The sequence below is a fragment of the Drosophila arizonae genome, chromosome 5 (genome assembly GCF_054131065.1).
Source record: "Drosophila arizonae isolate 15081-1271.41 chromosome 5, UAZ_ARI_1.0, whole genome shotgun sequence".
Lineage (NCBI taxonomy): Eukaryota > Metazoa > Arthropoda > Insecta > Diptera > Drosophilidae > Drosophila > Drosophila arizonae.
Genome location: NC_142925.1, coordinates 22,361,831 through 22,389,148, shown reverse-complemented (window position 1 = coordinate 22,389,148; position 27,318 = coordinate 22,361,831). Strand labels below are relative to the sequence as shown.

The 27,318-nt window shown below is 40.8% G+C and overlaps 1 protein-coding gene and 1 long non-coding RNA gene across 2 annotated transcripts; both read right to left on the bottom strand.

The window, feature by feature from the left end:
* Nucleotides 1–387: 387 nt before the first annotated feature.
* Nucleotides 388–2,010, bottom strand: LOC108617627 (uncharacterized). Its single transcript, XM_018013468.2, has 4 exons — nucleotides 1,763–2,010; nucleotides 934–1,697; nucleotides 812–864; nucleotides 388–746 (listed from the first exon to the last, which is right to left on the bottom strand). Exons 1-4 carry the CDS (start codon nucleotides 1,808–1,810, stop codon nucleotides 721–723), a joined length of 891 nt encoding a protein of 296 aa, XP_017868957.1. The 5' UTR covers nucleotides 1,811–2,010; the 3' UTR covers nucleotides 388–720.
* Nucleotides 2,011–17,028: 15,018 nt separating this feature from the next.
* LOC149268790 (uncharacterized) lies at nucleotides 17,029–20,867 on the bottom strand. Its single transcript, XR_016270495.1, has 3 exons — nucleotides 20,248–20,867; nucleotides 19,170–20,191; nucleotides 17,029–17,347 (listed from the first exon to the last, which is right to left on the bottom strand). It is a non-coding gene; the product is annotated as an uncharacterized LOC149268790 (long non-coding RNA).
* Nucleotides 20,868–27,318: the final 6,451 nt, after the last annotated feature.

Below are 27,318 nucleotides of genomic sequence, written 5' to 3'. Positions count from 1 at the left end.
TATGCGTTCATCATGCGGTCAGCATAAATTTTTCATCGTCGACGTTTCGCTTGGCTGGCTCATTTTTAGCCAAATGTCTTGATATCGGACCACTCCGGTCGCCAGTCGCAACATGTTGCCAATTTTGATGTCTGCATGCCATAAATCAAAGCGCTTAAAGCCAAATCCGCAGTCAAAGTGAAAACTCCGACGCCAAATGCATTTGTGCCCGCCAGCGAAAATTGTGGAAAACTTTTACTCGAGTTTTTGTTGGAGTCGCTGCGGCATCTGCGGCTGCGGTCGACTCCAGAATTCATGCATATACAAAGTATTCGCAGAGCAGAGCTACCAGCTACCAGCAGTCCAACTGGACCAATGCAAATGCCACCCAGAAAAGCCAACTTTGAATTTACGTTAAAATTATATTAGGACATAAAAGAAACGATTCGACCTATGGTTGTTTCACAATCAAGCAGATGCCTATCGCTTTTCGTTTTGATTTATGTTATTATTATATATTTGTTCACGAAAGATACCTGCAAATATTTCATTGAAGAACTGACGCAACTCAGTTAGTTTTCGAGGCCAACTCGTCGATTATTTGGCCACTATGGCAAAGCGCGATTGAAATATTTGTTGATGTGAACGGAATCTGTGTGATATGGACGACAATTGGCAACGGAAGCAGCTATAGAGTGATGTGAATATGTATGTGATCATATAACCAGACAAACCCAAGGATTAGCGCCACTGCGGAACCTTTTTCCCTGCAACGAGTGAATGAAAATGAATGTCTGATGAATAGAGTGATCTTAATGAGAGTTAGTCTTACCTATGCATCCATTGCTGCTTCTTAATCTTAACGAATCATACATTGTGGGTGAACTGAAAATTGTGAGAAATTCAAATATTAGTAAAAACAAATAATTTGTATCGAGCACTCGAGATCTTTACTTTAGTCCATTGCGCGTCTCCCTGTAGCTATTGTTGCTGGAATAATCGTAATGGGCCTTCATGCGATTATGCTGCTGCTGTTGCTGCTGCTGTTGCTCCTGCTGTTGTTGTTGCTGCTGCTGTTGCTGCTGCAGCTGCTGTTGGGCGGCTTGCTGCTGCTGAGCGGCTTGCTGCTGCTGCTGCTGCTGCTGCTGCTGTTGCTGCATATTTGTATAGGCCTGAGCAAAGTTCCACATCATTTGGTTGGTGTTGGGATTCTGCATCCAATTGGAGTTGCCGGTCGCCGAGCCGCCAGTCATGCGGCCGTGTTGCATCTGCGGCATTTGAGTGTTCGAGCCCATTTGGGGCATGGCCGACATGGGCTGCAGATCGGGCACGACGACATTCATGCCACCGCCATCGATGCCGCCCCCACCGCCCATCACCGGCATCACAGAGACGCTGTTCAAGGGCGTCACAGCTCCAGGGGGCAGCTGCGACATCGACATGCCCAGCTGGCTGCCTTGAGTCTGCGGCATCGACGACATCATGCCCATTGCCTGCGACGGCATTGCCGACCGCTGCATCGGATAGGTCATTTGATTGGCCGGGGACATTGGCATCGACATGCCCGCCATGCTGGACAGCGGCAGTTGCATCTGATTCATGCCCGATCCGCCCATGCCCATCGGCATGCTCATTGGCATGCTCATCGGCAAGGAGCCGCCGGCCGCACCCTGCATGCCCGTCATGCCCTGCATGCCCAGGGGCTGCATGCCCACCATCTGCAAAGAATGCAAACCGTGAGAGATTAGAATGCTCGCGAGTGCGTACCCAATCCATAGCCCACATCGTCGGTGTAGTTAGCTTCGTAGGGAATGTTGTAATTCATGTTCATTTCTTTCGATCAATGCCAAGTCCTTCAGGAAAATACGGTTGTCAACTAGAAAATCACTCACTTCGAATTTTGGCAAAATTTGAGAAAATTAAAATTTATTTTTGATTTTTGGTTTTTTTTTTTTTGTTTTTGTTTTTTGCGATCTGAATGTTGAGTGCCAACGAACTAAAAGGTTTGTATGAATTTTCCAATTTCTAAAGGTTCCTCGAAATGGGATTGAATAGTCATTGCCTGCCTGGATTCAATAAAATCGCCACATTTCTACATCTCAGTTTATGTTGGAGTATTTATTTATTTTAATTCGTAAAGCTGAGGTGTTCCTTCAGTCAGTCAAGTCAGTTTTTGGGCCTGCATTTCCCATTAGATTTCTGTATCTATTAGGAAATATTATGTCCATATTCTGTTATCTTAATTTTCTGCTTTCTTTATCTTTCTGAGATACGAAACAAGGGATTTAAAAATATTGTAGAGGTTATTTGTTATGACAGTAAGGAGTGCTTTAGAGCAGTGCAGGAGCGGAGAAAGGCACAAGATTTGTGGGCAACCTGTTGTCAAATTGATGGCTGTAATATGGCGCTATTTTTGAATGAATAAATAGTTTGAATTGAAATTATACATGTATATTAAATTCTTGTTTTTCCAAAAATAATATTTATTTTTGAAAATCAAAACACAATAACTGAATTATTATTATAACATTTGTTTTCACTTCTTATTACTATTGCAATTTATTGTTAATAATATATAATAATATTAGTTAATAATTATATTTAACTTTTCATTTTATGTACTACAGAATCATTTCTTAGTTAAAATAATGCTTAAATAGCTTACAATTTTATTTCCTTCACTAATTTGTTCATATTACAATTAATATTGAATATCATATATGATTGTATATACATATATATTATATATACATATATATTATATATATATATTATTTATGTTATATATAGCGCATGTCTGAGCTAGTTTCTGTGCCCAGTTTTCGCGCTGGTCCGCACAATTAATTTTACCTTGGCTTGTCAGTTTATTGGTTATCAGCCGTGGCCTGGCGTGTCATGGATCGGATGGAGCTGCTGGTTGCGCTGTTGTCGGATATCCTTGCTTGACTCCATATACATACAGAAGTGTCTATGTGTGCGTGTGTGTGTGTTGCTGCCACTGCCGCACCATTTATGCCATTAAGTCATTAGCTTTGTTTAACAAATAACAAACTGTCAATGAGTTGATTAACGATGTTTTTCGCATGAACTGCAATTAGCTGACGCTGTTGCTGCTGCTGCTGCCGCTGCTGCCGTTGCCGTTGCCGTTGCTGCCTGATAAATGGGTGTGATTTTCGCCCAGCTTTGCCTGTTGACTTGCTGCCAACTTGGTGGCCACTTGGCCACGTTAGCAAGGCGACGCGGCTCGTTATTGATGCGCGCACACCAAGCATCCAAACACCATCATGGCTAACGCCATTGCCATCGCCATCGCCATCGCCGTCGCCGTCGCCGTCGCCGTCGTCGTCGTTGTCGTCGTCGTAGCCGTCGCCATTCTCATCCCCATTTAGCCTTCACTTGGCAATTATTGTGTTTTCTGATGAGCTGTGAGCTGTGTGCCTGGAAAGCCGCAGTCAAAGTCAGCAGCCGTTCATCGCCTGGCATCGTCAAAGCAATTACTACCCGTTGACAAGTGTAATGTCAGCCAACGACTGTTGCTGTTGTTGCTGTTGCTGCTGCTGCTCCTGTCATTCACCCATTCATTCGCTCACTCACTCAATTTTCTTTCTGAGAGCGACTGTTTGCAATTTATTTGCCACGGACGTAAGACAGGAGCGTATCTGTGCTGTAAAATGGGCCTACAAAATTATTTTCTTTTTATTCAACTCTAAATTAGCAATAAGGCATAGATAGACAAGGGCTAAAAGTCAATAAGGTAATAAATTAAATCAATATTAAATGGAATATACATTATTAAATTGTTGTGTGTGTTTTTTTTTTTTTTTTTTTTTTTTTTTTTTTTTTTTTTTTTTTTTTGAATATTAGATCATAAAGCTAACTTAATATATTGTGCAACACAGAATACGCTTTAAATACATTATATTAAAATGTATACAATAAACTACAAGTATTGTAAAATTTGTTTCTACCCTGAATGCGCTCATATTTTAAAATTGTTTCACGGAATAATTACTAAACAAAATCGTATAATAAACAAATAATATTTTAGTACAACTTTTTTCACGCCCTCAGAATAATTATTATGCAAAATATTAATACACAGTAAATAAAAACAAATAATATGATAATTAAATATATTATTAAGAACAATTTGCTAAGCTGTAATAAATTGTATGAAAAATATGAAAATTTGAAAATAAATAATATAGGAATTCAATAATATTTTAAAATAGTTAACAGTCTAAATGAATGCGCTCCTGCTTTAAATATATGCCCAGAATAATTATTATGCAGAATATGCACTTGTTGTACAACTTTTATTAACAATGTTGACATAATGCTCTACGTGGGTTAGCATGTCCTGGACAGTGGGTGTACACACGCACAAATACACAGCGAGAGAGAGAGAGGGAGAGTGAGAGAGAGACAGAGGGCAAGCTGGCAGCTTACATACAAATACGCACATAAAATAAATTAGTTTCTGTGCAGCGCTAATTGCCTTAGCCCAAAGTTAATTACAGCAAAATTTTCAAATTTTCCAAATTTGGACTTGTCAAAAACATTTTGACATTTCCCACTAGGAAATTAGTTTTACAAACTTTGGCGTTTCTGTGTATCGGTCACCTCTTTGTTACTCTAACTTAATGCGGTATTTGATTTTCAATATCATAATTATATATGTGTGTATGATTACAATGCGCCAGCACGAACAGCGAGCGAAATTTGTGAAACATTTCTGTTGACTTGCATTGGCTGGCAAATGGACACGAAGTCTCATTCCCGCTGATTAAAACACACATAGCCACAGAGCTAATTAAGTACAATGTTAATTAATGTGCTAGCGTCTGATAACTGCATTAAAATTGTATACATGTCAAATAATGAAACTAATGCGTGCAGCTGAGCTAGACTAGTTCGACAAAATGTCACGAACTGAATATGCCAAATTCTATTCCATTTTAAGTGAAAGAAGTCCTACACAGTGTATTATTTAATGGGCCAAAAGGGACAACAGGCCGAACGAACTACTCAAAATTTAATTAACTGAATTCGTTTTTAATGAGCACGAATTATTTAGCAATAAAATGTTTTCATAATATATGCAAGCTGTCAGGAGGAACTCGAATTCATTCTGTAAAGTTCAAGCTCTGATCTCTAATTATACGAGCAGCACAACTAATGAGCTTTGTTTAGCTGCAGTTCGTATTATTATTCTCTGTCATTAAAATGACAGTTTTCGCGCAGTGCTCACAGTTGCAGGGCTTTAAGCAGCTCATTTCAACTAGTCATATTTGGGAGGCAAGCAGGCTCAAATCATGCAAGTAATTGAATACTACCTAAATATTCATTGCCTTAAGTTAATATACATTTGCTTAGGTTGTTTTATATCAATAGTTCCTAATCAAGAGTAAGCTATATGTTCTTTTCTTTTTTTAAAGGGAGATCCATCACCTCAAATAAGCCAGTCGAGCTTAGACATTTTACGGACAACTTTTTTTTATAAATATTTTTGAGCATGAAATTAAACCTTTGCCCTAAATATTTTACATAAATAATAAAGTATTGTATATAATAATAAAATATTTAACATAGTAAATATTTTATATAAATATTAAAATATTTCTGATAATAAATATTTTACTGAAATAATATAATATTTTACAGAATACAAATAGCCATGTTCAAATTGCACTAAAAAAAGATAGAAATTACTATATGAGCAACCCAACAAAAAGCTGCAACACCTGTTCTCTAAATGCTCTATATATGCACATATATGTATGCTTATATGCAAGCTTCTATGAGCCGAATAATGAATTGTGTAAATTTCCAACTCTGCTCTGTAATTATAAAAGCAGCCATACACTGAGCACAACTAATGGGCTTTGTTTAGACTCAGTTCGCATTGTTATTTTCTGCTCAGCTGTCAACAAAATGGCAACTCACTGATGCAGGCCCTTCAGCACCTTATCTCAAGTCGGCCCATCTTATCAGCAGGCATCGCAGCTCGAGCTCTCATATCTCTCGCAACTCATTAGTCATTAGGCATGCATGCTCGGCGAGTCTTTGATTTAACACCTAAGCGGAGCTGAACAAAGGCGTCATTAATTAGGAATGTTAAGATGATGAAAACTAATCTGCTAAAAGCTTGAGCTCTCGCTGCCAGGAATGAGGCCCATTTGGCTGAAAGGATCAACACGCTGCCGTCGAGCTGCGAGCTCAAGTGAGCAGGACTGAGTGAAGGAGGGCTTGACATTGTTTGGCAGCGGCTCACATGCGCTTAATGAACTCCAAAGCTGCTGCTGCTACTGCTGCCGGCAGCTACAACAATGTTGCACAAAATAAAATGCGCCGGAATCGACAGTAGAACTGAACGGAAACCAGGCAAAAGGGCAACAACAACAACAACAACAATATAAGGCGAACTTGAGAAGGACAAGCAAAAATCTGTGCAAATCACAAATTTTGTTGGGGCGAAAAATGAAGGCAGTGGAAATTGGGACATGAGTGTGTTTGTGTGTGTGTGTGGATGAGAGGATGTGGAAGCTGAAATCGAATCCGCACACAAAACTGAGAGAGGGAGAGAGAGATCGAGAGAGAGAGAGAGAGCGACGCATTGGACTGCTGCTAGTTTTGCCATAAACTAAGTAAGTTGTATCGGAATATCTACCTCTTTAGCCAGCACCTCCAATGGCGGCAGGGGGAGAGAGGGGTGGCGCTGCCTCCTTCTGTCTATCTTTAGCCAGCATATTCGCTACGTCTGCATTCAGCTGGCGATGCCGATGCATGACGCTTGGCTGAGTGCAAATTCAATTAACTTGTTACAACACAATCTCAGGATCAGCTTTAGCATCTCTGCAGGCGGCAAGTTTGACTGCAGGCGACTTTGGCATTGGAATTGTTACTGGGATTGGGAATGGGAATGGGATTGGGACTGGGTTTGGGATTGGGATTGGGATTGGGTATGGGTTTGGCATTGGGATTTGCTGTAAAACTAAAACTACTCGAATCTTGCGCCATTTACTTGGCCATAAGCAGCAGCCAGCGACGGCCCCTCGACGCCCCCGTCTGACGTGGACACGTTCATGTCCCGTATTTCTTTCGCTCGCCAACTTTGTTTATTTTATTTAGAATTTTAATTCCAATGAAATTGGTTTACGGCGCACAGCGCTATCAGAGCAAACCACACACACACGCAGAGAGATCCACTCAGCCACCATATTTGACTATTTGATTTAAGTTCTTGTAAATGCATTTTTCTTATTCAATTAATAAAAGATTTGCATCATCTGGCTGCCCGTCTGCTCGACTGACAGATTGAGCAAATATTTTCATTTGCAAGGTAATCCACAGAAGTTACATCAGTCGAGCTTGCAGAGTGGCACTGGATTAGGAGTGAAGCTGAATGGGAGAGACTGCAAGTGAATGAATATAGAATTTTGAATCAACTGTCAATTAGTTTATGGCATGAGCAAATAATGAATGACAAGTAAGGCAGCACGAGATGAAAGGCTATTTATAAACTCTGTTTCGGATCAAAAATACTCTCTTCTCTGTAAAACATTAAATATGGAATCTGTGCAAGGTAAACCCATAATGAGAACATCATTTCGGCTCATAAATTACAGCTCAACCCGTTTTGGCCCAAAGCGAATTATGCGTTGATTTTGAGAAAAACCTGTTGGAATATCTGCTGCCTCCTGCCAACGCATACCCATAATAATAATAATAAGTGCTGCAACTTATTCATAATTCATGCCTTCAGCACCTGCGGGCTCAATAAAAAAAGCCAAAAAAGAGGAACTGCAGCTGCTGAAAAAAGGCTAAACGTTAGACAAAGGCAGAGGCCAATGTCAATAGGTTTCAAATTAAAGTTCAAATGAAGAGACGCCCCGAAAGACGCCTACATCTCGTTTGGCTTTCGCCTCTTGGCTTTTTTTTTTTTTTTGCTGTGCAGCTTTGGCTGGGCCAAGCCCAGAGGCTGGCATTTAAATTAGTCTAGGGAAGTGCGAATGAAGCGGGCTGCGGTGCAGACGCAAAAGCCAGGATAGCGAAGGACACTGAACTTGGCGCGAAGCTCTTTAATAACCGAAGTCGGCATTGAGCTTTGACCTTTCTTTCTCTTTATTTGCAGGCTGCTCCCGGCCATGAATAACCTTTACACCTATATATATGTAGAGCAGAGTATGTATCTAAACATAGAGATACGAATTCCTGGTACGTGCGGCAAATTGGCTGCTTAAATCATTACCCCGATGCGCGGCACGTTCGGCTGCAGTGTCGATTCGACTGCATTTGCAATTAGATCTGCCACTGGGACGGGCAACTGCAGTGGCTTCCGCTCTCAAGCAGTTGCACTGATTTTGTGCCACCGCACAGCTAAACGGCACTGGCAGGACAACTACAACTGCTCACAGCAGGACGCCTGGATGCCTGGATGTCTGCCTCGGCGCAACAAATGCCGGCTTCAATTCAGCTGGCCAGACATTTGTAGCCAAATGCGCACTGGCACATCCTGCGACATTTTTATGATGTCTGCCCAGCTGCTGGCTGCTGGCTGCTGGCTGCTAGCTGTTGCCAATGTCACCTTTAAGTCGCCTTCCAAATCAACGTCACGTAGCACATACAACAAACATAAACGCTTCGCACGACTTGACGAATAGTTTTGCTGACTGTAGCACAACTTGCTATAGTTCTCTCTCCTTCTCCCCACACTCCCACTCCCTCTCTACCACTCACCCTCTCCCTGTGCGAGCTTAGATTCAGCTACGTGCCAGCTCTAGTTACAAGTTCAAAGCAATCGACGTGTGTGTATGCGTGTGTGTGTGAGCAAGGTCATGGGGGTCAGCTTGTGCGGGCTGGTCAATTGCCTGGCCCGGCATCAATAACGGCTTGTTTGCATCTCACATGTGCACCATAAAAAGCTCCAAGTGTCCGCAGCAAGTGCTAATCAAGGGAGTATACTGATCACAATCGCCGGCATTAGTCGGCTGTGCTTTAATTGTTTTATAGCTCTGCTAATGAAATATTTAATCGGATCAAATGCAAAACAAGTTTCGCTCAAATCCTTTTTAGCTCTATTTGTGGCACAGAAATATTTATATATAAAGGCAAAAAAAAAAACAACAAAAAATCATTAGTTGGAAATTGATTTGTAGTATAAGCTTTAAATGATTGTTAAAAACATGTTCAAGGAAAGCATCAAAATATATAAATAAAAAAAAAAAAAAATCTCTAATTGAATAAATATTAAGCAAATACATACATAAATATGTAAACAAGAAGATTAATAAATAAACAAATAAAATAAAACTCAAATAACAAAATTAATGTATAAGTAAATAATAAAAAATTAATATTATATTTAAATGAATAAATAAATAACAGGGTGAATAAACATATATTTATTTCCAAATCCTTTCCTCCAGCTTTTAAGCTTCATTTTGCCAGAGAAATTTTTATACATTTTGAAAATCTCTTTAAAGCCAAATCTCGTTGATTAGAAATCTATATGTAGTATGTGGAATACTCTGTGTGACATTTTCCAGTTTCGTCTACTCCATTTGCTTCACGTCTCTGTTGCCCAACTCTTTAAATGCCGATGCGTTGGGCATTTCCTCTTTGCGCAGACGAGTCGAAGGATTTGTGAATTCACTCGCAATTTGAACTTTAAGGCAAAATGCTGCACTCGATTGAGCAATGCGTTTTGTGTCTTGTTCGTTTGTGTCTCTCGTTCCTTTTTTGAGGTCACATGGCAAAAGTCAGAGTTCGTAATTTGTTTTTTGATTGCTGTTAATGTCATGCCAGCATTAAGACTACGTGTCCAAGTGTATTTGACAACGACTCCAACTCCAACTTCAACTCCAACTCCGACTGCGACTCCGACTACAACTATGACACCGACTTGCACTGAAGCCTGAATGTCTGAATCTGTCCTCCTCCCGTTGCACTTGCATTGGAGTTTGGGAGCCGCACACAGATCTGTGTGCGTGTGTGTGCTGCCCGTCTCCTGCTTTGATCTAAACACCGTGCAATGGTATGAGTGTCTGTCTGTCCATTGGTTTGTTTCACTTCAATCAGTTGTCGGTCGACTGCCTTCGTTAAGTGCCATCTTTGCATGTTGCGTCTCTCCGTCTCTCTGTCTGTCTAACTGTCACTTGGCCAGAGCACGCAATGGACAACTCTTGCCACTTGCCACAGCCAACAGCCAACAGCCAGCAACACACAGCCCACAGGCCAAGTTCGTATAATGTTTCGGGTCTGTCAGTGCCATGATTTAGACTTTTGATTACTTGATTACATTTGCAATGCGTTTCCTCCGAGCCCAGCTGTCCTAGATGTCTGTATGTACGTGTGTGTATCTACTCTCTCTCCGTTCCGTTGGCACTTGTCGGCGGCTTCGTCAATGATTTAAATGGAGGTCAAGCCAACTGCCCTGATTGACGCAGTACATTAAAGGGCTCTCTTGGTCTGCCGTTTACCCAGCTCCACTGGCTGGCCATCCACATCTGTGGATGCGCCAAGCTGTTGGCCAAAATGTAATTTGCACATCGATTACATGTAGAAGATGAGTTGCGCTGCAATTTGATGCGTAAATGAACTGAAACCGATCGCCAATTCGTTTACGACTTCTACAGCTGCGCTCCAGCTGAATCGAATTCTCTTAAATTGTGGCAGTAGACGATGGCCAAGATATTTGAAATTCAGCCCGTACATAATTAAAGCTAAAGTGCATTAATTTACCCTCAGCCCATTGAGAAAGAGAAATCATGGTAAATGGCGCTTGTAGCCTGTTTGTCACAAGAGACTTTAAATTTTGTATGTGCATTAGTAGTCAGAGTAAACTTTTGAATTTTGCCCCTTCTCCATTGTCGTACTATGGTCCATGTGCACTTCTTTTTGCCAATATATTCAGTTGTGGTCTGAAATCTTAGCTTGTTTCTCTGTTATATACAGTCGAGTCCCGGTAATTTCTGAACTCATATTTTCGAGGAAGAATTTCTCTCAAAGGGAATGAGAAACTAGACTATATTAGTAAGTGTATCAAATGCAAATAGTAGATCAGACTACGGCCAACAGATCTGTCTATTTGTGGAAAGCTAGCGGATACGTAATATTCGTATTTTGTAAATGTGACGATTGTTAATTTATAATAATTTCAATATTAAGAGCAGCAAAAATATTTATGAATATAATCAGAAATATATTGAACAAATTGTGGGAAATTCTCACACTTTTTACGAGAAAAAAAAAATAAGTAAATAAATAAAATAAAATAAAAGTAAAGTTAAGTACTTATTTTCTTTTAACTTATTTATTATATATATTTAAAATAATTTATTTAACTTATTTAATATATACAGCTGCGAAAAATAAAATAGCACCACTTGCAAACGCAAAGTTTAAGAAGTTCTCCTAGGTGCATTTATCAATGTATTGATCTAATTTTTTCTTGTATATAAGCAGAAAACAATTAATAATCGCAACAAGCAAGAATTATCCCAAAAATATTAATCGTTTTTATATAATTCAAAAAATTCTCAAAAAAGTCGTAAAAATGCCGAAAAAAATAATAGCACCACTAACCCTTTTCGAGTGAAAATCTATATTTTTCGCAGATTTGAATATCTTCAAAAGCACTAATTGATGAGATTTGTTGGTTATATATCTATTTTGATTAAAAAATTGATCCTCCATGTTTAAGGGTTTTTTTTGTATATCTAGGACCGAATTCTAAGTTCTGTGGATGTCTCACGTAGGACCGCGATCCTTTTCCACTAAAAATTAGCATCTTACTTTCATTATTCAAAAGTATGTTTCTCCATTCCTGCGTAGACCAATTTTTGTGTTTCCCTTGCAAACGGCATCCGTTTGGAAATGTGTTTTATATTCAAATATGGTACTTTTCTTGAACGGAAAGTGTTCAAATCGTGATGTCTTAAATATTTCCATACTGTTTGGTCCATTGCTGATATGTTTAGGTCCTTTTTCAGTTGAGTAGCCGGCTTAAAAGGATCCTTTTACTCTCGTAAATGAGACGAGTGACATGATTTTGGGTCAGAACTCAGCGCAATCTGCGCTTTTCATCAATTTTTTTTATGGAATAATGCATTGTGGATCATTTTATTTGAACAACCCATCAAATGACCAACTTTCCTGTGAAAATTTTGAGCCGAAATCAACTTTTTGATGAGATTGGGTTGTTCGGTGGTGTAATGCTCTTCACGACCCATTTTTTTTGAAAATTTTCACAAATTCTGAAAATTTTTTAATCAAAATAGATATATAACCAACAAATCTCATCAATTAGTGCTTTTGAAGATATTCAAATCTGCGAAAAATATAGATTTTCACTCGAAAAGGGTTAGTGGTGCTATTATTTTTTTCGGCATTTTTACGACTTTTTTGAGAATTTTTTGAATTATATAAAAACGATTAATATTTTTGGGATAATTCTTGCTTGTTGCGATTATTAATTGTTTTCTGCTTATATACAAGAAAAAATTAGATCAATACATTGATAAATGCACCTAGGAGAACTTCTTAAACTTTGCGTTTGCAAGTGGTGCTATTTTATTTTTCGCAACTGTATATTTTTATGTTCTGTTTTTTTTTATACCCTGAACCCATTGAAAATGGGAAATCAGGGTATAATGGTTTTGTTGAAATGTATGTAACAGGCAGAAGGAGGCGTGGCAGACCCCACAAAGTATATATATTCTTGATCAGGGCGACGAGCTGAGTTGATTTGGCCCTGTCCGTCTGTCTGTCTGTCCGTCTGTCCGTCTGTCCGTCTGTCCGTATGTTTGAACGCGTCGATTTCCGAAGATATAAGAGCTAGAGACTTGAATTTTTTTTTAAATGACCGTTTATACAGCGCGGACGTCGAGTTTGCTTTTAAAATTCGATAAATCATCCCGTTATGTTTTTATCGAGTAAAAACATTCAAGTTCAAATCAGATGTCTCTATAGCTAATTGTGAATGATTTTTCTTTTTTTAAATTTCTCAAATATTCAATATAATATGTAGATCATATGCTGAAAATTTCATTAAATTCCGTTCAGTCAAAAATTAATAAAAAATAATCAAATATTTGGCCAATTAACAAACGCACGTGCAGCAGCTACAACAAAAACATCACATCAGCTGTTAGTTTCGTTTAGTTTTGGTAGATGGCGCAGCAGTAGTGAATCTATTTTAGTTTTGCCAGCGCCACCAGCAGGAGTGGGGTGGCCTAGTGTGTTAGTTGCATGACGCTCGATCGAGAAGTCCGCGGTTCGAATCCCGGTTGATGCAACTGATGTTAGTTTTTTTTTAATTGTTTCAAAATATTTTTATATTTTCATAAATGAGTTTTCTATTTTTTTTTTATATTTTTAAATACACCGAAATTGAAATTTTAACTATACTTTATGTGCGCTTTTAATAGTTTGGTTATTCTAGCAGATTCTTAGAATCACATCAGCAGTTAGTTTCGTTTAGTTTTGGTAGATGGCGCTGCAGCAGTGAATCTATTTGAGTTTTGCCAGCACCACTAGCAGGAGTGAGGTGGCCTAGTGTGTTAGCTGCATGACGCTCGATCGAGAAGTCGCGGTTTGAATCCCGATCGATGCAACTGATGGAAACTTTTTTTTAATTGTTTCAAAATATTTTTATATTTTATTAAATGAGTTTGGTATTTTATTTATATTTTTAAATACATCGAAATTGAAATTTCAGCCATACTAAATGAGCATTTTTATTTGTTGGGTTCAGGGTAGTATCTAGTCGAGCACTCTCGACTAGAATTTTCTTACTTGTTTTTTTTTTTTTTTTTTTTTTTTTTTTTTGGTTCTAAGAAATTGGCAATGATAAATAAAATAAATTTATCGATTTTATATACTTAGAGTACTTATTCAAATAATGAAGAGCTAAAGCTGCTGCAGCTTGGGATGAAAGTTTTGAATTAAAGCCAAAGAAATTCATATTTTAAACTTGATTTAATCTGAAAGGACTTCACTACACATCACGTAAATGCCTTAAGCTCTCCCCAACTATCGCCTCTTAAGCTGTCCTCAACTATCGCCTCTTAAACTGTCGCATGTGGCCACAGGCGACGTAGCTCTCCTGATAAAATATATGTTTATAAATCAGTCTATGTCCAGGCACAGGCACCGGCACGGAGTCAAACTCAGAGTGAGATTCAGGCCCAGGCCGGCAATTTTCAACACTTGACTATTAAAAACTTGAATGATGTTGACTTTAGCTTGAGGCGGCACCTTTCACCTCCCCACGTTGGCAGCCTGTTAATTGCCGGACTCGTGTTGTTTATTCTTGGTATTTTAAACAAAATAATTCATAAATTAATTTCAACATGTTGGCACATATAAAAAGTACGTTTAAATGAGGGAGAGAAAAAAACATAAATGTAGCGAGAAATATGTAAAGCTGTAGCGAGTCGAACGTTCAAGCGTTTATGAAAAATCACCTCATAAATTTACAACAACGCGAACACAACAATTATTTCCATGAGCTGGGAGAAAAGTAATTGCAATACGTTTAAACAGGAAAGGGGAAAGCGGAACAGGGTTTTTTTCGGGGAGGCAAAACCAGGAACATGTCCATGTCCATGTCGTCGTTATGCTTACGTGACTGAAAACGAAATCCCAATTTATTTACTCAACAATTTGGCAGCCTTTTTGTTAACAACTTATCAAAATTATGACAAAATTGCTTGCCAATACCACACATCCAGAGCGGCGCGATGACGGGTTAAGGTTAACCTCTGTGGGCGAGGCTCAACTGTAAAGTTGGGCGAAAAAGACTTTTCGGCTGTGGGAAAACTTTCAGGGCTAACCTCGCTAGGCCAAGCGCCTTGCCGCCGCTCCTCCTGCTGCTGCTGCTACTCCTGCTGCTGCTGCTGCTGCTGGTGATTGGCATTCAAGCACTTCATTATTGCAATTGCCCCATCGGAACTCGGTGCCTGCTCCTTGTGCCAGCAGACTGAAAGCCGCGAATTGAAATTTCACGCAAGTTTAACGCAATGGGAGCAGCCCAAGCACCACCAGCAGCAGCAGCAGCAACAACAAAATCAACAATGGGCAAGGGGTAAAGCTGTGGTGCAATTTAAATGTCGGCCAGCGCTTGGGTCCGGTTCGGGTCTGCGCTCCCGTTTGCATTGTTGACCACTGAGTGATGCAGCAAGTATTCCCTGGCCAGCCAACAGCCAACAGCCAATAGCCCAATAGCCCGACGACCCTCTCAACGGCGAGTCCTGCCCCGCCCCCTTGTTTGAGGCTGCCTTGCGTTTTCGCGCCGCGCAAGCCGATAATTTATTAAAGGCGATTATTATGGCCTGGTTCGAAGCAGCCCAGTCTGGCTGCGTTGCGTGTTATAGTAATTTACTGGCCTTTTGTGGTGCAAAACAAGTTTGCAACCAGGCCTGGGACTGTAGAGGGGAGCGCGGAGACTGAGGACTTGGCACCCTGGCAGCCGGGCTGTGTCCCCCTTGGGGTCTCATTGGGTGCCATGCGTGATGTTGTACTCGCGGTATTTACATATGAAATGTGTTAAATTGAGCTCTTTTTTAGCGCAAGTTTGTTTTAGCGAACAAATTGCTGACCTTACCCCGAGCGGCCTCGACTGCCTCTACCGCCTCTACCGCCACAGCCGGCACACAAACGCTCTTTGAGCACATTATGCGCGAATTATAGTTTCAGCATTCCAGAAACTCAACCATGCCCCATAATCGTGCAGCGATTTGATTAAAAAATCGCACACTCATCGCCCCGAACGTTGGTAAATAAGCAGAAGACGAACGAGAGGGAGAAGGAGTCCAGCATAAGGAGGAGGCGTGGCTGAAGCCAAGTCAAGTCTGGCTGGCTGGCTGGCTGGCTAAATCAACTAACTAATGAAAAATTTGCATATCCACATGCTCAAGTGTTGAGGGCAAAGTTGAAACTCGATTTTGATTTTTGTTGTTTTTGCTGTTGTTCTGGCTTTATTTATGTGGGCGTGGCAACGGCCATTCAAAGTGCATTCAACTGTGCAATTTCGCAGCACATTTGTTGCTTTGTGTTGTGTGCGCAGTGTGTGTGAGTACTCATGTGTATGTGTGTGTGTGCGTTGGTGGTTCAGCGAAATGCGGCATGTGGAAATTTAATCGCCATTTATTTCGCTTGTTAAAATGCTTTTATTCAAGATCTGGAGCACAGACGGCAAACTGCATAATAGAGAAAATGTATATAAAATATATGTTTAAGTGTGTCTGTGTATGTGTGTGCTCTGTGTATGGCAAGACAAAGACTGACTATGGAAAAAGTCAATATGGTTTTGTTAGTTAATGCCAGAAATACAGTTAAATTTCCAAATGCATTTAAGCAAAACAATAGAAAAGAAGCAAATCGATTTCAATTAACAATCAAGTTCCACAATGAACTTTATAATCCGCTTAAGAGGCGCAGCAGAAAATAGAAATAGAAATTGCATACCCTAATTACGTAATCATTTTTAACCAGTTTCGTAACGGGTTTCCTTTGTTGTCTTTTGGTGGGTGAATTGTATAGGGGGTGGGGGAGCGGGAGCTGGGTATAGTCCTTGAGGGACTGACAGTGGCTCAGCTAGCTTGTCAATTTGTGTTGACTTAGCCAATCCAAACATTCTGGCGGATGCCTTCATTTCCAGCATTGGGTTTTACGGCCCACAAATTTCACGCAGCTCGGTGGCTCGATGGGTTGGTGGCTCGACAGCTCCCAGCGGAACTGCCCAATTTGACAGGCGGCTGTGGGACGCACAAATTGAAGACATGTGCTGAATTTTATGGCTTTTAAATAACAAGCCATAAAAGCCGGTCCTGGCGGTACGGGTGGTCCGGGGCGTTCCGGGGCGTCCGGGCGGGCGGTCGCGGTCGGGCCACTGGCGCAAAGGAAAGGAGTCAACAAACCGGAAACTGTCAAAGGAATCAAACTACTTAAAACGAAAGCGAAAAGCGAAAAGCAAGCAATGAAAACGAAAGCATTTCGCTGTGCGTGGTTTTATTTAAAAATAGCACAGATACAATTTTATGCGTATTTATTTTCTTTGACTTTCCTTCTTTATGTTGCGCTATTTATTTTTTGCTCCATGTCCACTTCAGGCGCGACGATGAGCTCGCAGTTTTTTACGCATGTTTTATGAAACGGTTGCTCGCCCGATATCTGGGCCAGAGTCAGAGTAGGAGCAGGAGCAGGAGCTGGAGCCGGAGCCGGTGTCGGTGCCGGCATAATGAATGTGAAACGTTCATGGCGTTGCGTCCTTGCGCCTTGTTGGTGAAAATTACAAGTGTCCAGGGAATTTGTTTCGGGGCCTTCGTTAACTTGGCCACAGGGTCAGCGTGGCACTGGACCAGCGCTGCACAAGGAATGAGGAATAGGGAACGAGGAACGAGGAATGGAGAATATGTAATGAAAACAAACGAAACGAAACGAAATGAAACGCAGAGCAAATCGTTTTTATCTCTTAGAGCCAAAAGACAGCAGACAGTGGACTGTGGACTGTGGACAGAAGGACAAGGGAATGGAATGAAAGAGGCGAGACAGAGGGTAACCGAGCAGCAAATGCTGTTTACACTCTGCAACAAAAAATTGGCCAGCTCTTTGCGTCCAGTGGCCTGGCAGTCGAATGAATGAAAGGCAGCAAATAAAAGGGCGACAGCAAAACGAATTCCGATAGCCAAGTTAAATGCTTGCAGTGATAATGACCAGAGCCAGGGCCAGAGAGAGGGTCGCGGTTGGCTGGGGAGAGCACAAACAGCTGAAAAGCCAGTGGCAGTAAAAGCATTTAGATTTCACTTAAAAGAAACTAAAAATGCAAACGAACCCGCTTCAATGCTCGTAATGGCAACGAGTCATGAAATACCAAGGTGCAAAACCCAACAGCAGCAACAACTACAAGAACAGGAATAACAAAGGCAGAAGCAGACGCAAAAGCAGGTTGGCAAATTCTACTCCTGCTGTGAAACGCTTGGGGTCTCCCCCATCTCCCATCGAGTGGGGCTGCAAGAGTTGGCTGCGGCTCTCGGCAAAAAGCGTGCCCCACAATTAGTGCAGCTGAAAAGTGAACTCGGCAAAAAGCCTCAGAATCTCGTTTAATTGTTGATGTGCGGCTATGAGAATGCAGTGTGCATCATCAGTGGAGGGAAGTCCCGAGCTTTTGGTCAAAAACTTGCACCTCAATTAGCACGGAAGTCTTGGAGCGAACAATTAGCAAAGGGAATCTAATATAAGAGCATTAGATGTGGCCAAGTGAATTGAATGATGGGGAGTTCATTATTTCTTAAAGGGAGTCCAAAGCAGCAATCAGCACATTACATCATTAAAATGACATAAATCTATGCCTGACGACTGTTTCTTTTCTTATAAAGATTCAAAAATGAAGGAGGTTAGTTCTGTGCAATGTCCATCTTATTGTACGCCTCTCCGTCCGTCCGTCTGTTCTTCTATCTATACATCCGTATGTCACTTGGTCTATCGATCGATCAGTTTGACTGACCCTTTTACCGTCCCACTGTCCTTCCATCGTCAGTCTGCCTGTTTCTCTCTCCGCCTGTCTGGTAGTCCGTCTGTCTTTTCGTATCGTTCTTCTGTCCATCCGCGTGTACATCCGTCTATCTGTTTGCCATCTGATTGTCTGTCTGTCAGTAGGTCTGTCGATCGGTCTGTTTGTCTCCTCCGCTCGCCTGTCGCTGCGTCAACTTGACCATCAGCATGTCCGTCCGTCAATCCATTCGTCTGCCTTCTTTCTCTGTCTGTCTGTCTGCCTCTCCGCTCGTCTGCTTTCATTCCGCCCGTCTGACAGTGCGTCCGACTGTTCGTCACTTCATCCGTCCGTCCGCTAGTCCGTCTCCTCGTCTGTTCATCCACCCGTCTGTTTGTCCGCCTGTCTGTCCGCTGTACGCAAGCCATATCACTGCTATTGAAGCTAATGCCATTAAATTTTCATTGTATACTACGCTTAGTAAGCTATCTGATTTTCTGATATGGCAAATCGTGAAATATTATAGCTGGTATTGCACAAATGCTACTATTTAAGGAGCTGTACCTGAAATTTAAAATGTAAGCTTACATAGTTAGCACCTGATAGAAAATTTATAGTGGATATATCCTATGGCCATTCGATGCCAATCGAGTAATATATATACTATATATATCTTCCAATGACACAGTTAACTTACTACCAACTTTTCTCTGACCCTATGAATAGACCATTGACCTTTTGGTCAATGAATAATTTAGACGCTGTCGGTCTTTTGTCTTTTAAATGAAAAAGTAAAGAATATGCAAAATTCCAACTGTGACACACGAAATAATGAAGAGCTGCTCAAAAAATGTATTCAATTTTGGCAAAGTTCTAAAAGTTTGAAGTGAAAGCCTAGGCCTTTGCTAGCAAACTTTGTATGCTTTACAAGTCAAAAGTTTTCTATGCTTTTTGACAGAAGATTTAACAACAATTTGAGACCCTTAGGATGATTTTGAATGTTGTTGCTCTTGTCTTCGGCAACGCTCGCTTGTTTTACCAGCTGCAAATTCAACTTTGCTCTTTATAAATTTCCATGTTTTGCGACTCTTTGACGTTTCAATGACTGTCGATTCCCTTTTCAATGTCCAAGTGCATTTTGTTTTAGCTTTTGCCTTTTGGCTTCAGCCTTTGTCTATCTGGCGATATAACCGATAATCGTTAGTTCTAAATCCTACATAAATCACTAGCTTTTCCATCCATCCACTGAAGCTATTTATTTAGTTTTCCGCTTTTGCTGTCTGTTTAATTTTTTTTTTTTTTTTTTTTATATCAGAAGACGGGAAAAGTGCAGGGCATAGTGTGACAAAATCACTTGAGCCGGCTTAACGAGGCTTGTAATTGAATTATGCGATTTTATTGTGATTATTTTAGAGCTCAGAGTCGCACAAACAGACAACAGTATCGACTGAGGGAGAAGGGGGGAAGGGAGCGAGGGAACGAGGGAGCTCTGAGTGGAGTTCGTGATGTTGTCGCACTGAGTAATGAGATACGTAAAAGTTATTTAAACTTTTAAATCCGCGTCAATGCCTTTTACTTTAGAATTCGCTCATTTTGCGCTCGCCGCGTTTGCGGCGCTGGCTCGGTCGCCTCTTGGTATGCTACACTTTTAGCAGCCACATCCTAAACGTCCCGGAATGTCGGCTAGTTAAACGTTTGAAAAGTTTGCCAACTGAATCGCTGAAATGATTTGGAAAATTACAACAACCAGTCGACAAGGACGACACAGACACTACCAAATACAAATGAGTCAACGCTCCCACGCCACCCAGCAGTTGGCCAAATTCCTCAGTCTGCCCACGCCCTCGCCCTCGCCATCGCCCTCGCCCAGACATTCGTTCGTGCATATTTCACATACCAAGGCAAAGAAAGGGTTGATTGGCATTTCTCGCAGAGTAAGCAAAAGCCTTTTTTGCTTTGCTGTGTTTTTAGGGCCCCAACACCTAAAGGGGGACCGGCCTGGCTGGCTGCTTGGCTGGCAGTCTGCTTGGCAAGTGTTTTCAGTTTTGTTATTTTTTCACTTTTTTTGGGCTGATTGCAAGTACGAGTACACGTTGCCAGGTCCGACCAGCACAGCATAGGCAGAATGCTTTGTCTACGGCCTTGTGGGTGTTTATTTGAGCAGCTCTTCGGCTCTTTAGCTCTCGTATCTCTCAGAGGGACATCTGCCTGTCAGCCGAAATTCATTTGTATTCGAAAATCCCCTTTTGATGAACTCGACGCTTTTCGTGTTTGTCTGCAATTTTTTGATAGGCTCCCCTCCTTGCCATGCCTCATAACACTCTTTCCTCTGGCCTAGCTGAATGCTTTAATGCAATTCCTAAATATGTTCTACAGTGTACTCTGACGGCGCCGGCAAAGCCGCCTTTGATTAGTTCGCTATACGACGGAACACAAGTTCAGACAGGTATTACTTCAATCTTGTTAATATTTGCACGGGATGTTCCGTCTTTAGTCTAGGTTGCCGCAGTTGATACAGCCCCTAAGTGACAGAAATGCTGCGACCTTTCTTCCAGATTGATTGAAAGATAACAATGTGTTTTAAATTAAAAACATGATGTATTTCGATGCTTTTTATACCCTAAACCCATTGAAAATGGGAAATCAAGGTATAACGGGTTTGTTAAGTGTATAGTATGTAAGCAAAAGAACGAGATGTGCTAGACCCATAGATATATTCTTGATCAGGGAGACGAGTTGATTTCATTTAGCCCTGTCTGCCTGTCTGTCTGTCTGTCCGTATGGGTGAATGCGTCGACCTCAGAAGCAATAAAAGCTATAGACTTGTTTTTACAAAAATCGATAAATACTGCCGTAATTTTGTTTATCGATTGAAAATTTTATTGAAAACTGTTTAAAAATTACATCTTCTACAAATTTAATGCTAGAATCTGCAAACTTTAAATGTATTTTTTAGGTTTATGATTATTCTTATAGCATTTCGGTTTTTGGGTTCAGGGGATCTCCTAGTCGAGCAGTCTCGACTGGAGTTAACTTTCTTGTGCTTTATTGTATCACTTGAATATTTCACTTAAAGAATTTCTCAATCGATAGCTTAAAAATACTTGTCTGGCTGTTTATTGCTTGAACAACCTGCTCGTCTTTGGGGTAATAAATTATCATTTTAATGTAGATTTGTGCCAGCAGCGAGCAGCACCTGCCAGACTCTCTCTTTATATAGTAACATTTATATGTATGTGTATGTGTGTCCACCAACACCCACCCATACCAATTAGCATCTTACTTTGTGCTTCGGTCTGCTCTCGTAATGCTCATAATTGCAGCAGAGGCCCTTGAAAAACTTTAATTGCTCTCTCGATGGCTGAGGCTGTGGGCAGGGGGAGGCGGCTGGCAGCTCGAAAACCGATTTGTTTGATTTATGGGGCTAGCATTTATAAGCGCTCTGTTCCAGCGGAGATTCCGCACCACCCAAACGGTATATATGTATATACATATATAATGCCCACTTATAGTGGCCAAATTGAATCAATAAAGCATGCATAAAAAGTTGGCGAAAATAAATTATTATATTTCGCCCCTTTCAGTCCCAATTAATGTCAGACACACAGACGACAGCAAGGACGAAGACGCGGAGGACAGCGACGGAGCGGAATAAAAAACAATAAAAGCGAATTACATTAAAATTACACAATCAGCAAAAAGCAGAAGCTGAGCAGCAGTAGCAGGAGTAGCAGCAGCAGCAGCATCAGTTGAAGCAGAAATGGAAACCTTGTTACGCTGCATGAGAAAACAAAAAGCGAAATGATTGCATAGAGTGGGCGAGAGGGGTGGCGGGGTGGCGCACTGGGCAACAGGTTCTTGAACCAATTGAAAACGTTGTTAAACTAGTTTTAATTAGACAGCGAAGCCTGTCTGCCATACCCTGCCCGAGTCGGAGCGGGCCAAATGAAACAATGATTCATAGAGAGAATAATAGCGGACATCCGATTCAAGGTAATTTCGAATCATGAGCAAAGCAGAAGTGGCATACTAATTAGATGTGGCTGCCGACAGCCGAAACGCGCATGATGTGCGAAAAAGTGTGAATGATGTATTAGGGCCGAGTCCGGCTAACCGCCATCCAGTCAAAAGCGCATCAAAATCAAATCGGAATTGCAGCAAAAGAAGTTCGCTTAATTACTTTCTTTGCGAATTAGCCGAGCGGAAATAACGAGGAAATGAAGATGAGCGTGGCACAGGGAGATGGAGAGCGACAGCGAGAGCGAATTAGACTAAAAGAGCAGCGTTTGCTGCAGTCCTCGGTCTGGCGATTAAAGAACTATAAAGAAATTGGCACGTAATCAGCCAAAGCTGCAGAACTTAGAGCAGCATTTCATTAACTAAATTGCTTTGATCAGATTCTCTCTCACTCCTTATGAGCACACTGAAGACGCTTTGAGTGTGGCTAAAATGTAATAATTCCCATGATGATGATTATTATTATTATTATGAGTTTAAGCTAGGATATTATCAAGGCACGAAGCATGGTGAGCTGTTAGCAAACATCGGATGAGCAAATAAAAAATAGTTTACTTTGATTTAGTTTGATTTACTACCTTTTATTTTATATTTTATTCAACATAATTAACATTAATTTAATATTTTAAAAAAATAAAATTTCGTTTTTTAAATATATATTTAAAAAAGAAAATCCTAAATAAATATCAGAAGTAAAACTGAACTGAAAATTCGTAATTAATAGAGGTAAATAAAAAGTGAAGATCAATTTAAATCCATAAACATATTAAATATAATATTAATGTATTTATTGAAAAAGAGACATTAATTAATTTTAAATAAATACATATTAGAAGTTAAACTGTAATTAAATATAAAATACAAAATAAATATGAAATATAAATAAACATATTTTTAAATAAATATTAGAATTAAAACTGAAATTTGAGTTCTTACTAATAGAGTTACTAAAAACTTAAGGACCTTGATGCCTGGAAACTAATTAAAATAAATGTTTTGCTTCGCTCAAAACAATTGTTTTCAGACCCTAGCATAAGCGATTGGTATTTATTAATAACAATTAATAATTTAATTTACCTTGCTAAGCATTTGCTCTGGTTCAACAAAGCTCGCATTTAATATTTGTCAGCACAATTAGCAAGACAATTAAACTGGTTTTAAGTATATCAATCAACGTGTAGATATAAGTCCTTGAGCTTGCTACAAATCTGAAGATTTGTTGAGTTGCATAAGCAAACTGTTTTGCAATAAGCAATGACTTAGTTCACAGATATATATATGATATGGTATAAAGTACTATCTGATGTGAGCACATATTATATTGAAAACGAGACAATTAATTATTGATCTACCTGAAAAAGTTATCTAATATTATCTTCCTCAACCCTCAATCCATCGATCTAACGCAAAGCTTAATTTTAACCATAGCTATCGATGGTGTCGTAGATAGCTTTAACAGCTCTACTATCTGATATTCCAGTGCCAATTATGTCATCTAACTCGCATGGGCTTCTCACTGCGTCCAGTAATCAATTCAAATTAAATCAAGTGATTATTCTCTCGCCCAGTGGGTCCAGTTGGAGCTAAATGAAGTCATCAGCCAGGCGACATCCTTGCCGATCATATGCAATGTTTGGAGCCAACCGCAATTTGGGGCGGACAAAACTGTTTGCTCTGCTGCGGTGGTCATCGTCTCGCCCACGGACAGTTGTCCTACGGCTGAGATTGATTGAGCGTAACCTCGACGCATTTCTCAATGTCGAAGCGAATTGCTGAAATTTCTTGGCGTTTTCGCTGTGTTAAATTGCTGGCATTGCTACGCCATGCACCAGCAACGGGCTTATCCCTTTGCTCTGCCCTCTCCCCTCTCCGGCCCATCTCATGGCTGCCACGTTTTTGCTCTCTTGGCCAAACTTCATTGCCATGTCGAAGCCAACAGGCAGCGATGCATGCTACTCGTTTGGTTAGGCCATCCATCTGTTGGCCCCTACGTGCCTCAGCCAGCTGCTGTCGCTGCTTTGGCTGCTTTGGCTGCTGCTGTTGGCGGTAACTTTTGAGCACTTCAGTGGCTGGTGGACAACGGACAACGGACAACGGACAACGGACAACGGACAGTGGCTCGGTGGTTCGGTGGGTTCGCTTCACGCTGCTTGTCAGTGCGCTGACAGTGGAATTGATTTAAAGCTTTTTTGTGCCCCAGCCACAGGTGGAGTTGCACAGACTCTCCTCTTAATTGGCCCCGCTTTGGCGGTGTTTATTCATGCGTTGCAGTTGTCCGCTTTTTGCCTCAACAAAACATTTTAATTATTGCCACAGCGAGTGATACCAGCAGTCGAATGGGCGGCAGCGCCAGCTGGGCAAAAAATGATAAGCGCATAATTGCCATCAATTAAGTGGCAACTGAGGGTGCCTCCTGCAAAAAGCGGACACTGGCAACTAGACACCTTGCGTGCTCAATGGAAGCTCCGTCTGATTGTCTGTCGCTCACTCTCGGCCTAATTGAGCTGGCTCCCGCTTGAGCAAGTAGATCAACTAGTTTACTAAAGCTTTTATTTAATGCCAAAGAAATCTACACATAATTGAATGACTTAGTTACGATAGACAGATGTTTAATTATGAGATATATTTTCTGTATATCTCCTGGCTTCCTTTCTCTGTCTCGCTAGCTTTATCATTCTTTCCTTACCTCCCTCTCTCCCTCTTATGCTCTTACGCCTCTCTTTCTCTCTCTCCCTCTCTTTCTCTGCTTCTCTCCCTTTCTCACCCACCCATTTATCTCTATCTGTGTATCTCTCTCTCTCTCTTCATTAATTTTCTTTCTCTATCTGGCTTTTTCTCTATCGCTCTGCCTTTTTGTCAATCTTACTCCCTTTCTCTCTTTCTCTTATCCTTTCTATCTTGCTCACTTTCTCTAGCTTTCGCTCGCTCTTCTTCTGTCACAGAAGTTCTGTGTGAATCTCTCCCTCTCTCAAATCAATCTATTCCTCTTTTATACATTCTCTCCTCCTCTCTCTCCCTCTCTTCCCCCTTCTCTCTCTTTCTCCCTCTCTCTCTTTTTCTCTCTCTCTCTCTCACTCTTTCTCTCTCACTCTCTCTCTCTCTCCATCTACCTAAGCCTAATTGCGCTATGTGCCTCTGTTTATTATTATTTCCCACCTGCAACATTTTTATTAAGCCTTCCTATTCGATTCTCATGAACTCAAGAAATACTTTCGTTATTCTCTTTAAGCTATATATTAACCCTCTTTTCAAAACTGTGTCAGCCTCTTCAAATACCTTCCAATCGTTCCACTTTTTCAAATCCTTTCATTTTTCTACAACTAACCCGATATTTCAATGACTACAAAATCGTCATCAATTATTTCTATCGAAATATTTTCATTTCATGAAATCAAATAGGATAAGTTAAAAACCCAGTGACCAGATTGACGGGATGCTTTGGGTTTGGGGCTGTTCACTTATCGATTGATTTTTCTGCGGGGATCCGGGGCCCATTTGAATTTGATTGGGAATGCGACGTTTTTGCTCGCCTGCCATTTTTCAGTTTCATTTAATGGAATTTGCAACAATAGGGCGCCAATTTTAGTGTTCATTTTTTTGTGTTAAATTGAAACATTTATTTATAAACAAGACAAGGGCCACGCAGCGCTGCGCAGAGGCCGCAGCCAGAGTAGGGGCATATCAGAAATGCGAAAGCATTTCAATCAACGCATCAAAAACGGCCAACACAAAAGTATTTCATGCAAATTGCGAGTGCTTGGGCTTCGGCCCGGCCTGCTGCCCACTCCAACTCAAACAGCGACTTTTTTCCGCAGCATTTGCGCCCTTTGTGATTTATTTCGCTTCTCAGAAAAACTATTACAACAACAGCATCAGCGTCAGCATCCGCGACGGCCCTTGAATTGGGGTTTTGTAGCAAGTTTTTGTTTTAATTAAAAGTGAACTTTAATCGGAAATTGACAAACGCAGCTGGACTTTAATGGCCCAGCCGGAGCTGAGGGTGTCCAGGAGTTTGAATGATTTCGTGATTTCTCGTCTAGTTTTTTTATTTCTTCTCTTATTTAGACAGTGGGACAAATTTAAGCCGGGGGCCACAATTGGTTTTCCATCAAACAAATTGAAACACTCAGCGCTGGTTGTGCAGTGCTTGGTTTTACCAGCTCAGCTACGACTGCACTTAACTTAAAAACGTTTCATTTTATGTGGCACTGCTCGCCGCTGACCCCCCCAGGGAGCAAGTCTGCCCGTTCGGTCGACGTTGCGCCATAAAGTATGCAACTTCATTGATAACATTTATTTCAAATGCACTCAAAAACCACTCAATAGTATGAAATTTGTTGCAGTTTACCTGCACACAACTCACCCACGGAAGCACACATGCATATATACACACACACACAGTGGCATACACACACACACACACACTTGATGCCTCGTCTCTTGGGCCCAACGACGCGTGCTCATATAGCAGAGCCCAGCAAATGAGCATTCATGCTAAGTGTGTGTGTGTGTTTATGTGTTTGTGTGTGTCTAAGTTGAGTTTATATTAAAAATAGTTCTTTATTATATTTCCCACATGCTTTGCATGTCTGCCCTCCTGTGTGCCTGTCTGTATGTCTGTGTGTGTTTGTCCCAGTGTATATATATCCTGGTTTTGTGTTGCATAAATTTTATTGAAATGCGCAACATTCATTTCCCGTTCAATTTGTGAGCATAAAAGTTGCCACATAAATATGCTTCACTTGGAAGGGCCAGCACAATGGGCATAGAGACACGATTCCATCGATTTCATAGCCTAATGATTGGATATTGTGGATAGTTGGGAACAC